The 17658-nt window shown below is 46.7% G+C and overlaps 1 protein-coding gene across 1 annotated transcript in view; it reads left to right on the forward strand.

Annotated features, from left to right (window-relative positions):
- Nucleotides 1-17658, forward strand: part of LOC134969339 (capping protein, Arp2/3 and myosin-I linker protein 3-like) — a 1162896-nt gene that overhangs the window by 395181 nt on the left and 750057 nt on the right. Inside the window, exons 10-11 of the mRNA XM_063945252.1 lie at nucleotides 7999-8076; nucleotides 8453-8529. Of these exons, the coding sequence (XP_063801322.1) occupies nucleotides 7999-8076; nucleotides 8453-8529 (155 nt within the window). The remainder of the gene's footprint in view (nucleotides 1-7998; nucleotides 8077-8452; nucleotides 8530-17658) is intronic.

Here is a 17658-nt window from a genome sequence, read left to right on the forward strand (position 1 = left end):
CCCCAGGAATGCCAATAGTCCTGCAGGCCATGTCACTGGCAATTCTGACGAGTCCTCTCCTGCCTGGGATTCCTCCGATGCATCCTTGCGTGTAACGCCTACTGCTGCTGGCGCTGCTGTTGTTGCTGCTGGGAGTCGATGGTCATCCCAGAGGGGAAGTCGTAAGCCCACTTGTACTACTTCCAGTAAGCAATTGACTGTCCAACAGTCCTTTGCGAGGAAGATGAAATATCACAGCAGTCATCCTGTTGCAAAGCGGATAACTGAGTCCTTGACAACTATGTTGGTGTTAGACGTGCGTCCGGTATCCGCCGTTAGTTCACAGGGAACTAGACAATTTATTGAGGCAGTGTGCCCCCGTTACCAAATACCATCTAGGTTCCACTTCTGTAGGCAGGCGATACCGAGAATGTACACGGACGTCAGAAAAAGACTCACCAGTGTCCTAAAAAATGCAGTTGTACCCAATGTCCACTTAACCACGGACATGTGGACAAGTGGAGCAGGGCAGGGTCAGGACTATATGACTGTGACAGCCCACTGGGTAGATGTATGGACTCCCGCCGCAAGAACAGCAGCGGCGGCACCAGTAGCAGCATCTCGCAAACGCCAACTCTTTCCTAGGCAGGCTACGCTTTGTATCACTGCTTTCCAGAATACGCACACAGCTGAAAACCTCTTACGGCAACTGAGGAAGATCATCGCAGAATGGCTTACCCCAATTGGACTCTCCTGTGGATTTGTGGCATCGGACAACGCCAGCAATATTGTGTGTGCATTAAATATGGGCAAATTCCAGCACGTCCCATGTTTTGCACATACCTTGAATTTGGTGGTGCAGAATTTTTTAAAAAACGACAGGGGCGTGCAAGAGATGCTGTCGGTGGCCAGAAGAATTGCGGGACACTTTCGGCGTACAGGCACCACGTACAGAAGACTGGAGCACCACCAAAAACTACTGAACCTGCCCTGCCATCATCTGAAGCAAGAAGTGGTAACGAGGTGGAATTCAACCCTCTATATGCTTCAGAGGTTGGAGGAGCAGCAAAAGGCCATTCAAGCCTATACAATTGAGCACGATATAGGAGGTGGAATGCACCTGTCTCAAGTGCAGTGGAGAATGATTTCAACGTTGTGCAAGGTTCTGATGCCCTTTGAACTTGCCACACGTGAAGTCAGTTCAGACACTGCCAGCCTGAGTCAGGTCATTCCCCTCATCAGGCTTTTGCAGAAGAAGCTGGAGACATTGAAGGAGGAGCTAACACGGAGCGATTCCGCTAGGCATGCGGGACTTGTGGATGGAGCCCTTAATTCGCTTAACAAGGATTCACGGGTGGTCAATCTGTTGAAATCAGAGCACTACATTTTGGCCACCGTGCTCGATCCTAGATTTAAAACCTACCTTGGATCTCTCTTTCCGGCAGACACAAGTCTGCTGGGGTTGAAAGACCTGCTGGTGAGAAAATTGTCAAGTCAAGCGGAACGCGACCTGTCAACATCTCCTCCTTCACATTCTCCCGCAACTGGGGGTGCGAGGAAAAGGCTCAGAATTCCGAGCCCACCCGCTGGCGGTGATGCAGGGCAGTCTGGAGCGACTGCTGATGCTGACATCTGGTCCAGACTGAAGGACCTGACAACGATTACGGACATGTCGTCTACTGTCACTGCATATGATTCTCTCAACATTGAAAGAATGGTGGAGGATTGTATGAGTGACCGCATCCAAGTAGGCACGTCACACAGTCCGTACTTATACTGGCAGGAAAAAGAGGCAATTTGGAGGCCCTTGCACAAACTGGCTTTATTCTACCTAAGTTGCCCTCCCACTAGTGTGTACTCCGAAAGAGTGTTTAGTGCCGCCGCTCACCTTGTCAGCAATCGGCGTACGAGGTTACATCCAGAAAATGTGGAGAAGATGATGTTCATTAAAATGAATTATAATCAATTCCTCCGCGGAGACATTGACCAGCAGCAATTGCCTCCACAAAGTACACAGGGAGCTGAGATGGTGGATTCCAGTGGGGACGAATTGATAATCTGTGAGGAGGGGGATGTACACGGTGATATATCGGAGGATGATGATGAGGTGGACATCTTGCCTCTGTAGAGCCAGTTTGTGCAAGGAGAGATTAATTGCTTCTTTTTTGGTGGGGGTCCAAACCAACCCGTCATATCAGTCACAGTCGTGTGGCAGACCCTGTCACTGAAATGATGGGTTGGTTAAAGTGTGCATGTCCTGTTTATACAACATAAGGGTGGGTGGGAGGGCCCAAGGACAATTCCATCTTGCACCTCTTTTTTCTTTTATTTTTCTTTGCGTCATGTGCTGTTTGGGGAGGGTTTTTTGGAAGGGACATCCTGCGTGACACTGTAGTGCCACTCCTAGATGGGCCCGGTGTTTGTGTCGGCCACTAGGGTCGCTAATCTTACTCACACAGCTACCTCATTGCGCCTCTTTTTTTCTTTGCATCATGTGCTGTTTGGGGAGGGTTTTTTGGAAGGGACATCCTGCGTAACACTGCAGTGCCACTCCTAGATGGGCCAGGTGTTTGTGTCGGGCACTTGGGTCGCTGAGCTTAGTCACACAGCTACCTCATTGCACCTCTTTTTTTCTTTGCGTCATGTGCTGTTTGGGGAGTGTTTTTTGGAAGGGCCATCCTGCGTGACACTGCAGTGCCACTCCTAGATGGGCCAGGTGTTTGTGTCGGCCACTAGGGTCGCTTAGCTTAGTCATCCAGCGACCTCGGTGCAAATTTTAGGACTAAAAATAATATTGTGAGGTGTGAGGTATTCAGAATAGACTGAAAATGAGTGGAAATTATGGTTTTTGAGGTTAATAATAATATGGGATCAAAATGACCCCCGAATTCTATGATTTAAGCTGTTTTTTAGGGTTTTTTGAAAAAAACACCCGAATCCAAAACACACCCGAATCCGACAAAAAAAATTCGGTGAGGTTTTGCCAAAACGCGGTCGAACCCAAAACACGGCCGCGGAACCGAACCCAAAACCAAAACACAAAACCCGAAAAATTTCAGGCGCTCATCTCTACTTTTTATACCCTGTGGTACCTCGCTCTTGGCTATCTCTACTTTTTTCTGTTTTGTCCGATATTGTGTGTTTATACGCTCCCCCAAAAAATGCTGTTTTTGTTCAGACATGCGGGGTGAATATCCCCGTTCAGACCTACGGGGGTATAAAGATCTTAAATTATAAAATTTATTATAATGATATGGTATATTATGGTATCTTTCAATATAGGATTGATGCCTCTCTTGTCTATATGGATATGAGGGTATTCTTTCCCTATACCTTTGATAGTGGTTGGAGAACCTCTTTTTCCCATATGGAGATCGGTGGATTTGTCTCCCCCGGTGTTCATAATTTACTTAATGCCATTCATTATTACTACGCTCAGACTGTCGAGTCCTTAACGGCTGCGTTTCTACCTTAGACCAATTTTGAATATTCCCATTTTTATAATCGTTCTTATCTCTAACATATTTTCTTTGTTTTCTAATTACAATCTCATTTTCTGATTTGTCTAATTTAGATAATAGATCTCTCACATCTTTTTTATATTCTTCACTAACTTCGAACTTTTCCATAAGGGATTCCACTTTAGTTATTTCCTCGTCTAAGTTAATTAGCTCCTTTTTGCATTCTTTAACAAATTAGACCCATTAGTTTCATAGAACAATCGGTCAAAACAGAGTTCCATAAAACTCTCATTATCGTTCCCCAGGGTAGGTGTTTTTAGTAACCTCAAACCTCTTGGGATTCTCTCTACTTCGATATATTTTTCAAGGGTGATGACATCGTACCATCCCTTGATCTCCTTAGTGGAGAGTTTTTCCATTAGATTCAAATGCTCATAGTAATCCTCCTCATTCTCCTCCATGAGGACTAACTCTTTGTCCTCCATAAACAATTGTTTCATTCTTTGCGATCTTTTTGATCTATCTATAAAGACAGGCATGATACTGCAGCGAGTTGGGGGTAACTAGCAAGATAGATAAGAAACAACAACAATACCCTTTACTCGCGCTGTAATAAATCGGGCAGCACCTCAAGAACAATCTCCTTGCTAGTGGGAGATAAAAATAGAATAAAGTACAGTATTCGGAGGGCGCACAACAGTAGCTGATATTATAAAGTGACAATATATATACAGTACACACAAGCCCTAATGGACAGTAAGCACTGCGGGGCTTGAGCCGTGAGCAAGTTTAGCCCGCGACGGTCACCGCAGCTCATGGCCTGTGACCACTCCGTGACATGCCCCCAAATCCACTCTGGAGTCCCGCTAACTGGGACCCCAGTGTAACACTCACCGCACCTATTGGCCTTCGGCATCTGTTAGAGGGTGGCGGCTAGCTGCTGGCATGGGAACAGCACCTCAGGAGCTCAGTGTCCTGTCAGCTGGGATTACGAACCATTAACCCTCAGAAGATTAGTTCGATCCCCCCTCTAAGTCCCACGAAGCAGGTATACTGGATGCCAACCAGTACTACCTGAAAATAATAAAATAAAATAAAAAATAAAGGAAACTCTCTGGAGCTCCAGAGAAATGCCCCTGGCTCCTTGGGCACATTTTCTAAACTGAGTCTGGTAGGGGGGGGGGGGCATAGGGGGGAGGAGCAAGCACACACATACACACACTAAAGGTTTTTAAAGTGCCAGGCTCCAGTGGACCCGATTTATACCCCATGGTACTAAAGTACAGATCCCCAGTATCCACTAGGACGTAAGAGAAAACAACATATGTCACATGCATCTGTAAATAACATATCAGGCTTAGAGATAATATTCCCTGATAGGCATAAACATATAACAACATTTTCACACACCTAATACTGTGAAGCAGGATCATGCTGTAAAAAGTAAACTCTCTGGGTTACTCTACCCAGGGAAGAGCCAAGATGCAGGTTTGGTATGGTAATAATCTGGACAGGACCAGTTGGTTCATCACAGGAATGTGTCTCAGCGTCCCCTCTATTCACTGCCGTGGCTTGTTGGTGTTTAGTTGTGGTAGCTGCCGCTGTATGTCATGCCTCCACTGTGGGAGCTGCTGCCGGCTTATAATCCTTACAATGGGAATGTGTCTCAGCATCACCACTATTCACCACAGCCTATTGGGAAGGAGCTGGCTATGAGCAACGGACGTCTCTGTACCCAAATGCTGTGCTCCGCTCAACTTCCACTCTGTACAGTTGTTAGGCAGGGCAGGGCCGGCTCCAGGCCTACTAGCACCCTGAGCGAGAAAATGTAAAAGTGCCCCCCCTCCCCCCCAAACCCTATGGAAAAGTGGGCGTGGCCTTGTAACTTCATATTATCAGGCTATAAATAAATATATTTTCACACACCCTCTACGCACACAATTAGCAGCCTTACACATGACAGCTACAGTAGTTGCCCTCATTCCGAGTTGTTCGCTCGCTAGCTGCTTTTAGCAGCATTGCACACGCTAAGCCGCCGCCTACTGGGAGTGACTCTTAGCATAGCAGAATTGCGAACGCAAGATTAGCAGAAATGCGAATAGAAATTTCTTTGCAGTTTCTGAGTAGCTCGAGACTTACTCAGCCAGTGCGATCAGTTCAGTCAGTTTCGTTCCTGGTTTGACGTCACAAACACACCCAGCGGTCACCCAGACACTCCCCCGTTTCTTCAGACACTCCTGCGTTTTTCCCATAAACGCAAGCGTTTTTTCGCACACACCCATAAAACGTCCAGTTTCCGCCCAGAAACACCCACTTCCTGTCAATCACACTCCGATCACCAGAACGATGAAATTTCTTTGTTAGGCCGTGAGTAAAAAACCAAACTCTTTTGCAAATTTACTTGGCGCAGACGCACTGCGAATGTTGCGCATGCGCAGTTTGCGACTAATCGCTCCGTTGCGGAAAAATCTTACGAGCGAACAACTCGGAATGAGGGCCAGTGTTCCTTACACACAATGGCCCTCATTCCGAGTTGATTGCTAGCTGCTTTCGGTCGCAGCGCGGCGATCAGGCAAAACAATTGGCAAATCTGGGTATAGTACGCAGTGCGCATGCGCGACGTTCTTTCACACAAAACTATGCAATTTCACACAAGGTCGAGCGACGCTTTTCAATCGCTCTGCTGATCGGTGAGTGATTGACAGGAAAGGGGCGTTTCTGGGTGGTAACTGAGCGTTTTCCGGGAGTGTGCTAAAAAACGCAGGCGTGTCAGATAAAAAGGCAGGTGTGCCTGGGGAAACGGGGGAGCGGCTGGCTTGTGACGTCAAAATCAGGGACTAAACTGACTGAGGTGATCGCAAGGTAGGAGTAGGTTTGGAGCTGCTCAGAAACTGCATGAAAAGTTTTTCGAGCAGTTCTGCTAACCTTTCGTTCGTACTTCTGCTAAGCTAAGATACACTCCCAGAGGGCGGCGGCCTAGCGTGTGCACTGCTGCTTAAAGCAGCTAGTGAGCGATCAACTCAGAATGAGGGCCAATGGCCAATGTCTCCAGTATAGTGCCAGATACACATAATGTGCAGTGCCAGATAGACATGATATGCCCCCCCATCAGTGCCAGCTACACGTGACATGCCCCCCAGCAGTGCCAGCTACACGTGACATGCCCCCCAGCAGTGCCAGCAACACGTGACATACCCCCCAGCAGTGCCAGCAATACGTGACATGCCCCCCTGCAGTGCCAGCAACACATGACATGCCCCCCAGCAGTGCCAGATACGCATGACATGCCCCCCAGCAATGCCAGATACATAAATGGCCACATAGTGCCAGATATGTCCCCACAGTTCCAGATACATAAATGCCCTGAGTGCCTGATAAATAAATGCCCCCACAGTGCCAGATAAATAAATGCCCCCACAGTGCAGATATGCCCCCACAGTGATAGATACATAAATGCCCCCACAGTGCCATATATGCCCCCCCAGTGCCAGATACATAAATGCCCCCACAGTTCCAGATAAATAAATGCCCCCACAGTGCCAGATAAATAAATGCCCCCACAGTGCAGATATGCCCCCACAGTGCCAGATACATAAATGCCCCCACAGTGCCAGATATGCCCCCACAGTGCCAGATACATAAATGCCTCCAGTGCCAGATACATAAATGCCCCCACAGTGCCAGATATGCCCCCACAGTGCCAGATACATAAATGCTTCCAGTGCCAGATACATAAATGCCCCCACAGTGCCAGATACATAAATGCCCCCACAATGCAGATATGCCCCCACAGTGCAGATATGCCCCCACTGTGCCAGATACATAAATGCCCCCAGTGCCAGATACATAAATGCCCCCACAGTGCCAGATAAATGAATGCCCCCACAGTGCCAGATAAATAAATGCCCCCACAGTGTAGATATGCCCCCACAGTGCCAGATACATAAATGCACCCACAGTGCCAGATATGCCCCCACAGTCCCAGATACATAAATGCCTCCAGTGCCAGATACATAAATGCCCCCACAGTGCCAGATACATAAATGCCCCCATAGTGCAGATATGCCCCCACAGTGCCAGATACATAAATGCCCCCACAGTGCAGTTATGACCCCACAGTGCCAGATATGCCCCCACAGTGCAGATATAACCCCACAGTGCAGATATGACCCCACAGTGCCAGTTATGCCCCCACACAGTGCCCGATCCATAAATGCCCCCCACAATACCTGCGGCGCTGGGAGGTGGAGTGCTGCTGTCTGAGGGCGCGGGCGGACTCTTCCAAAACGGTTGTGCGCGCTATGCTTGCTGCACAACGCCAGCACCGCACAGCGCAAATAGCGCGCACACAACAGTTTAAGGCCGAGTAGCGCTGCACGGGGCCGGCTCCAGGCACGAATATGGAGGTGCCAGCGCGCAGCGCCCATTAAGGGTGGCACCCCGCGCGGCCACTCTATTCGAACATGCCTGGAGCCGGCCCTGAGGCATGGGGTCCAACTTGAAATGTTTCAATATTAATATTCAGCAAAAATATAATAGTCTTTTTTTATTATTTCAGAACCTCTATAACTTCCTGAATCAGTGCACCTCACTGTGCCACCTTAACCTCTCTGGAACAGACTGTGCTTTAGACTCTGTAAGTATGGCTTGAATGGGTGTAGTATGGTTTTCCGGCGGCTGGGTTCTTGTCGGCCAGCACCCCGGCGCTGGGATCCCAACCGCTGGCATGACGACAGTGGGGCGAGTACAAATGACCCCTTGCGGGCTCGCTGCACTCGTCACATTGCTGGCACGGTGGCGCGCTACTACTCTATTTATTCTCCCTCCAGGGGGGTCGTGGACCCCCAAGAGGGAGAATAAGTGTCTGTATGCTAGGTGTCGGGATTCCGGCTCCGGTATACTAAGCGCCGGGATCCCAACAGCTGGCAAACTGAATACCACCCGCTTGAATGATTACCAATATAAATTCAAAGTGTTAAGTGTGATAATGTGTTAAACTTTTATCTCTTTAGCTGTTTGGGTCCTTGATTCATGGCTGTTGCTCAACTTTATCCTATCTAAATGCTGCAAGAAATGTGTATTCACACAGGTAGGTTTTGTTAAAGTACTTCTGAAATGTGTTTAATATGTGCACCATTGTAAGTTAGTGATGGCAAATAATAGGCCTGCTTCATTGATGTTAGATGCAGTGGAGAGATTTTTGCCCACTGTGCTTTTGTCAAAGCACATGTGTAGTGATTGATTAGTGATGGCGGATGTAGTGAGGATTTATTTGCAAAGTGAGTGACAAGTACAGAGGTTTGGGGGAGGTAACTGGGGGGTGGCTACAAAAATGCAGATGTGTTGCCACCATTTTCTGGGAGTGTCCTAGGCAGCCACTGCGAATTTGTTCGCATTTGGACTTACCAATAGCGTTTTAGTTGAAGTTCGATGGTGCGACATACAGTATGTTCCTTATGTTGTCTTTTGTATGTACAATAAGTGGCAGATCTGAGATGCCAGCAGTGGCCATTTTTGTAACAAGATATTGGCTGAGTAATTAACATAGGGGGTAATTGAGAACTGATTGCTAGGGTGCGTTTTTTGCAGCCCTGCGATCAGGTAGTCTTCCTGTCAATCAGCTTGCGATTGCCCGTGCAATCACTTTTTTCGCACCATCCCGTCACTAGGCACCGATGCCCGGTGCAGTCATCTGACGTGTCGGCGCATTGTGGTGCATACGCATGCACAGTTCAGATCTGATTACACGCTGTGCGAAAACGCCCACAGCGATCAAGCCTGAATTACCCCCATAGTTTTACAAGTCCGCTGCATCCAAAATAAACACTAAATAAGACTTACTGCAAGTTGAACATGAAAAGAAACATGTATTTCTGTGCACGCCTGTGAGCATGTCTGTGTTCAAGAGGAACATGTCTCCCTAGTAACCAGGAATAAGCCGTTTAAATTTGAAATGCATTTTTTATTTCCTGTTAGTGCCTGTGTTTCAGATTAACATGGTTTAAATAATGAAATACTTCCACAAAGAAACAGGGTAAACAAAGTCTTAATGTTAACTGCAGACTGATAAATTTAACAAGCTCCAAAAAAGCTTGGCCCCAATAACTACTGTACTTCCATCTTCAGATGGATATGGACGCTGTACTCTATGGAATACAGTTTTGTTTTGGTATGACCCTCATCCCAATGGGCACGCTTGTGTTGTTGCCTCCCATAGAAAGTGAAGCCTTTTGCTGAGAGACTTCACAATGGGGAAAGTACCTATTTTCACAATGGGAAATTATTTTAGCACAACCTTCCTGTAACAGGGTCAGGGCACAGGCAACCACGGGGGGGAGGTGTGTGTGTGTGTGTGTGTGTGTGTGTGTGTGTGTGTGTGTGTGGGGGGGGGTATGCCTGGAAACCCCCTTCTCTAGCCCACACAATGACCCTTATAGCAATTGTATATAATACAATTTTACTAGAGCTGCATGTTTTAGGGATCTCCTCAGTATTACAAATAAAATTATTTGTAACACCGGTGGATCTTTTAAAATGTGTCAGCCAGTAATTAATACACATGTGTATGACTGTGCACCAAATAGGAGATTTGTAAAAAAATGCACTGTGTAATGTGTACATATATGTCCAGGGCAGTATCTAGGTTTTTCTGCCGCTCCCCCAGCCTTGCTCCAATGTTCTGGATTGGAGCCCACATCTGATATAAAGCATTCAGCTCAAGCAAGATGTCCCTACTGCAACATATAATGGCTTACTGTAACTGCTGGCCATGCATATGTCGGAATTATGACATACAGTGTATCATGCATGTTATAGCTGGTCCAGTACTAATTATGCCCTCTTCACGAGCTGGCCACATGCACTGTAAAATCAAGCAGTTGGAAACTCAGTCTATAAATCCTGCGTTTTCCACTGCAGGGGAACAGGTACCATCTTCTGGGGTAGATGGCAGGTTGCAGCAGCTGAGACATCACACAAGTCGGCTGGTTTGGTGCAACTGGTTTCAGACAGTTTTATTGTGCAGAAAAACAGAAATAAACATGAAAAGTGATAGGCCCTACACACTGGCCGACATTAGTCAAAGATATGAACGAGATACTGTTCATATCTTTGAGTGTGGACGCTCCAGTGATGAACAATGCGCGGCCCCACGCTCGTTCATCGCTGGTCCCCCATCGGCTGTACATGCAGGCCAATATGGACGATCTCGTCCATATTTGCCTGCACTTCAATGCAGCCGGGTGACGGGGGGAGTGAAGAGACTTCACTCCCCCCGTCACTGCTCCTCCGCGCCGGGTCGCCCGTATCTGCCGTCGGGCAGCTCGGCGGCGGATCGGCCAATGTGTAGGGCCCTTAAAATACCTTGCCAGCTGGCACTAACTAAACACAGAATATTCCTAACTCACTAAACAAAAAAACAAAAAACAAGGAGAAGTTTACCAGGCACAGCTCACTGGTTTTCAAATGCAGGTTTCTCTTTAACAGAGACTCCATAGGGACTCTCCTCTTCCCCCAGGCAATATGAGAGACCAGGCTGACAACATTTTAACACACACCTACAGCTGAAAGTGCTAATTCGCTTTCTGTGAGGCTAATAGCCCAAAGACCCCAAACTGAGCCTAAATGAATTGAGAACCTGCCCTATCTTTTCACATCCAACCCCAGGACCCTCATCCAGTTCTTACCAAATGCTCTCAGCAGAACCAACACAATATTTCTGGGGTTATAAAATATATAGGCACATACCTCCCGAATCCAGCGGGACAGTCCTGCTTTTCGGATACTGTCCCGATGTCCAACCTACGGGTAGCAGTGTCCCGCGGGCAGGGGGGTCAGCTGGGGAGTATTTGATCATCCACTGCTCTGCTCTGCAAAGCAGCAAGTGATCTCTGAATAGATGCTGTGCGCACATACACGGCATGTATTATTGTTGGGAGGTGAGCCGTGCGACCGACCCAACCCCATCAAGTGAGAAGGGAGGTATGCATAGGTAAGAAATCTGTGGCAAATATATCTGCCTTCCACCACTAATCCAGTAAATGTGTCACCCCCCCCCCCCCCCCCCACACACACACTGTTTAGACCTAGGGGGCGGAATACTTGTAGAACCTAAACAGAAGATGTGAGAAAATGCATCCACATTGGCTAGTTGTCTATGGCCCTCATTCCGGGTTGTTCGCTCGCTAGCTGCTTTTAGCAGCATTGCAAATGCTAGGTCGCCTCCCTTTGGGAGTGTATCTGAGCTTAGCAGAATAGTGAACGAAAGGTTAGCAAAATTGCTACTGAATAATTCCTTGCAGTTTCTGAGTAGCTCCAGACCTACTCCTAGATTGCGATCACCTCAGTCCGCTTAGTTCCTGGTTTGACGTCACAAACACACCCTGCCACTCCCGGAAAATGCTCAGTTACCACCCAGAAACGCCCTTTTCCTGTCAATCACTCACCGATTAGCAGTGCGACTGAAAAGCGCCACACGAACACCAGAAAAACTGCCAAGTTTTTAGTCAAATAACTTAGCGCATGCGCATTTAGCACCAAATCGCAGCATAGCGAAAATCGTCAACGAGCGAACAACTCGGAATGACCACCAATGTTCCACTGTAAATTAAAAGTCTTGCAAGGCTAAAACCACATTGTTATTCTGGCATTCTGCCCTTTTATTTACAGACATCCATTGTAACGGAGCATGATCAGTCACTAGTTTAAACCGTCTGTCCAAGAGGTAATACCTCAAGATGTCTAATGCTCACATAATAACAAAGGCCTCTTTGTCAACAATAGCGTACCTCTTATATGCTCAATAAGTTTTCTACTCAAATAAATAATGAGGAGCTCCCCATCTCGGTTTTAGGACAATACGGCACGTACCCCTACCTCTGAGGCATCCGCCTGAACCACAAATTCTTGAGAAAAGCCGATATTATCAACAATGATTGTGTATATAACACCACTTTTAATGCCTGAAATGTGTTTTCTTCCTCATGCTCCCATTTCACCATATTTGATTGTTTAACTTTGATAAGGTCTGATAAAGCAACTGCAGTTGTTGTAAAATTAGAAAAAAAAACATTGGTAATACCCAGTGAATCCCAAGAAGACTCTCTCCCATTTTTTATTTACCAGATGGGGCCAGAAAAGCCTCAATTTTGTTCAGTTCCAGCTTAAGCAGACCTCTACCTATGGTAAACCCCAAGTATTTAACCTCTTTTATCACTTAGAAGCATTTCTTTGGGTTGACTGTTAGCCCTGCCGCTCTGATTGAGTCCAACACTGCTTCTACTCTCACTAAGTGGGACTCCCCATCTGGACTGTGGATTACCACATCATCCAAATAGGCAGCTCCATACTGAGTCTTCAAAATTCTATCCATTGCACGCTGGAAGGTTGCTGGGGCCCCATGCAATTCAAAAGGCAACATCCTATACTGAAACAGCACTTCTGGAACAAGGAAAGCTTGTGTTTTTTTTTTTTGCTATAATGGTTAATGGGATCTGCCAGCAACCTTTTTCAGGTCCAGTGTGGTGAGATATTTGGCTGTTTCTATACTTTCTATCAACTCATCCACATGGGGGCATGGGGTACACATCAAACTTGGACACTGCATTCAACTTACAAAAATCATTGCAGGTTGCCATCTGGTTACATAATTAGAACTATGAGGCTGGACCATTCACTGTTAGACTCTTCGATGACACAAGTTCTAGCATAGTCTTAATCTCTTTAGAGACAGCCTCTCACTGTGCTTCATGAATTCGATATGGCTTTATGTTGACCTTGACCCCCGGTTTGTGACTATGTCATGCTTTATTTTGACCATCCGGTCAAGCAGCGCTGAGAACACATCCTTGTTCCTAATGAGGAATTCTTTAGCATTGTTCTTTTGAGTAGCTGACAGTGTCTCTGACACCTTTACTTCGGGAACAGCGGGGATTGTAGTTACTGGTGGGCAAGTTCAGCTGACAGGGCTACCCTACCCTTCCAGGATTTAATTAGGTTATACTAACATGGTAAATTTGTTTAGGCTTTCTTTTGCCTGGTTGGTATACTTTATAGGTAATCTCATTCACTTTGTCCCTGATCTCAAACGGTTGCCATTTAGCCAAATACTTGCTTTCCACTGTGGGTATCAAAACAAGAACTCTATCCCCAGAGACAAATATACGTTCATGGGCATTACAATCATATACTCTCTGTTGAGCTTGTCGAGCCTGCTCCATATGTACCTTGACAGTGGGCACCAAGGCCGCAATCTTGTCTAGCATCTGTGAAACAAGTTCACTGACACTTTTATAGGGTGAGGGCTGCCGTTCCCTTGTCTCTTTAGCAACATCTAGCAATTCTCTGGTATGTTTCCTATACAACAAATCAAAGAAAAGCAAGTAAAGTCCTTGCGTGCATAAAACGGGGTATTGAGTCAAGGGACGTGGATTTAATCCTGCCTCTGTATAAATCATTGGTACGTTCGCATCTGGAATATTGTGTTCAATTTTGGGCACCATATTATTAAAAAAGATATCGGGGGACTCGAAAGAGTTAAAAGCCGCGCTACTAAACTGATGAAAGGGTTAGAGACACTGGAGTATGAGGAAAGGCTTACTAGGTTAAATTTGTATTCCCTTGAAAAGAAGGAACTAAGAGGAGACATTATTAATATCTTCAAATATGTAAAGGGTCAATACAAACAGTTGGCAGGGGATTTGTTTATTAATAAAACTCTGTATAGGACACGTGGGCACTCACTGAGGCTAGAGGAGAGAAAATTCCGTACACAACGTAGGAAAGGGTTCTTCACCATAAGGGCAAAAAGGATTTGGAACTCCCTACCGGAGAAGGTAATAATGACAGACTCTGTAAATGCATTTAAAAACGGATTGGACAGTTTTCTTGCTGTAAAAGGCATCCTAGGCTATAGCATTTAACATACTGACATTGGACTTCCGGTTCCGGGACGCATGGAGTAGGAAGCTCACTGCAGGAGCTCCGTCCCCGCCGCCCGCTTTAAGACACCTTTACAAGGCTATTATAGCCTCTACACCGCCCATATTACCCCCGCCAGTACCCGCAGTCACGATGGACCATTTCGTGACAGCCGTAGCTGTGGCTCCCCAAGCTCCCACCGGCGCACCAACCAGACAGGAGAAGCACCGCGCGGCCAGTGTCATGGCGCCGGACGCCAGACCAGAAGTGGTCTCCCCAGCTTCTAAGAAGGCTTCAGCAGAGGGCACTGACAACGCAGGCTCCCAGGTATGCCGTGACCCTGCAGCCCCTGTCACATATGGGGATGTAGTGGCTGCTATCACTGCTACAATGGCACCCCTCCTGTCCCAAGCTGTCTGTGATATATCTAAACAGCTGCAGCATCTGACACAGAGGGTAACCCACACTGAAACATAGCTTCAAGCAGCTACTCATGACATAGAAGGGCTGCACCATTCAGTAAAATCCCTCACTACAGAAAATGATCAAATATGGAATAAATTAGATGATATTGAGAATCGCTCGAGAAGAAATAATATAAGATTAGTGGGACTGCCAGAATCTATTAAAGGCACAGCACTGGCACACTTTGTATGCACAACCCTTCCTTCATTTTTGGGCATTGAATGGGACTGTAGTGATCTTGTGATCGAGAGGGTGCACCGGGTGGGCCCAGTTCCCACCCCCAACAGACCGCACCCACGTGTGACTCTGTTTCGATGTCTGAACTACCTTCATAAAATGACATTCTGGTCTGCTTCCCGCAAAGTGAAAGATTTACAATGGGAGGGCAATAAGCTTTACATATTCCAGGATTACTCGGTAGAACTGACTCGGGCCCGTAAGACTTTCTCCCCTATTTGCACTCAACTTGTGTCACAGGGCCGCAAGTTTGGCCTGCTCTACCCCGCTCGCTTGCGCATTTATGAGGGTACCTCCCACAAGGACTTTTTGTCACCCGCTGACGCCGCAGCATACCTGCGCAATGTTGCAAGAGAAGATAGCGCGAACATCACAGATCGTCCTTCAGTGACAGCTACGTTGTGATTCCTCGACCCCACTCGGATGCTTTCATGCACCCCCTCGCTGACAGTGTCCTATTATTGCTGCTGTAATGACTGCTGCTGCTGTATTCTGATTATGCATGTCCTCAGATTACACGCACCCACATTATTCACTGTATTCACTTCACTCAATTGCATCTAGTGCTATATATAACTCAGCTCACTTAGATGTTGGATTAACTTACTCATGTTGATTTTCAATTTAGTTAGTCATATTTTTATATTGATATGATTGCTGAACCTGCATTTCGGTAACCCCCGCTCCCTGATTGTCATTCGTGACGTATTACCCCTCACTGTTTTGTCTATATATGGGGGTTCTTCTCGTGCGGGTATGGATACTTATATGATGATGGTGGGAAGGGACTCCTCCCTTACTATTGCATTCCTGTCCTCTAACGCCCGTGTACGAGACCGCTGTTGCTGGTCCTCGTGCATGACCGTTAGCCGGAGGTCGCTGGTCATTGCTATAATGATCATTAGTACTGTGATGTTTTTCATATTGTACTACCTGTTGTTTACTTTTCTCCTTTCTTATTCTTTTCTCCTCCTTGTATTGTCTCCTTCCTCCTCCCTCTCTCCCGCCCCCCTCCCGGGATGTGACTGTCTTTATCCGTATAAAGCTGGCAGTGGTTGGTGCATACGTTTTGTCTTTTCCACTGCATTATGCCTGACTTAGTAGTGGGAACTTGGAATGTGGGGGGATTTAACTCCCCAGCGAAGAGACGGAAAATACTTATATCTTAACAAACAGCGGATAGACCTGGCATTCCTTCAGGAAACACACCTCACGCGAGAGGAGACGGCGAAGCTGAACACCTTAAACTGGCAGGTACTGGGTTCTAGCTCATTTAATTCTAAAGCCAGGGGTGTTGTCGTATTGTTAAAACGCCATATTCCAACTGAGGTGGTTTCCACTGTAGCTGACCCAGATGGTCGTTATGTCATACTATCTGCAAAGATTAATGGTAAAATGTACTCCATATGCAATGTCTATGCGCCTAATGTTTATAACAGGATGTTTTTTCAGACTCTACTAGCCAAATTGTCCCCCTTCCTTACAGAGCCCTTGCTCCACTGTTGAGATTTCAACCTTATATCCTCCTCCTACCTAGATAGGTCCCATTTACCAGCGAGACATCTTTCATTGCCCAAATTTGGATTTCCCTTTTTAGCAGAAAGACTGCAAGCAGTGGATATCTGGAGAGCTCTACACCCCACGGAAAAAGAGTACACATGCCTCTCCGCTGCTCATCACACACTATCCAGGATAGACTATATTCTATTATCACATTCCCTGATCCCTCATGTGTCTGACTCCCAAATTGAGGCCATAGCCCTCTCAGATCATGCCCTAGTCACTGCGACCCTTCACTTTCCAGATGTCTCCTCCCCCTCTCCTAAACTCTGTCGATTCCTGTCATATCTCGCAAACTCCCTAAAGTTTCAGCAGAGATTGGAATCTTCCTGGGAATCTTTCCTGTCTAACAATGCATCCCATCTAGATGAGGACCCTATATTATTCTGGATGACAGCAAAATCAGTTCTCCGGGGTGATATCATATCTTATGTTTCAGCTAATAATAAAAAATATGCCACTCAATATTTTGAGTTTCAGAGACCCCTGTCGACAGCCTACCAGCGTTACAAATCCTCCCCCACCTCACAAAACCACCTCCTTTATCTTAATGCCAAGACTCACTTTGATGAATTTATGTCTTCCATGGGCAGCAGATTTTCCTTTTCGGTAAATATAGATACTATAAATTTGGCAATAGAACTGGTAAATTATTGACGACATTGCTAAATGGCTCCCGTCCCCCTATGGTTACGCACCCGCTCCGTACACCCACTGGTGCGCTGACCACTACTAACCAAGAGATCTCTGATGTCATGAGATCCTTTTACGAATGCCTATACTCCCCAACTCCGCCTCCTTTGTCTACGACCCCTCCTACTGCCTCCCCATGGCCTTCCACCTTCTGGGACAACCTTCCTGTTCCACAACTACTTCCCACTATGGTCCAATCATTGCTAGACCCCATTATGCTTGAGGAGGTCAAGAGTGTCATTGGCCAATTTGGCAGGGACAAGGCACCGGGTCCTGATGGTTTTAGTGCTGATTTTTATAAGATTCTTCTGCCACGCCTTGGAGGAACTTTGATGTCGGTTCTGAA

Source organism: Pseudophryne corroboree, chromosome 11 (genome assembly GCF_028390025.1).
Source record: "Pseudophryne corroboree isolate aPseCor3 chromosome 11, aPseCor3.hap2, whole genome shotgun sequence".
Lineage (NCBI taxonomy): Eukaryota > Metazoa > Chordata > Amphibia > Anura > Myobatrachidae > Pseudophryne > Pseudophryne corroboree.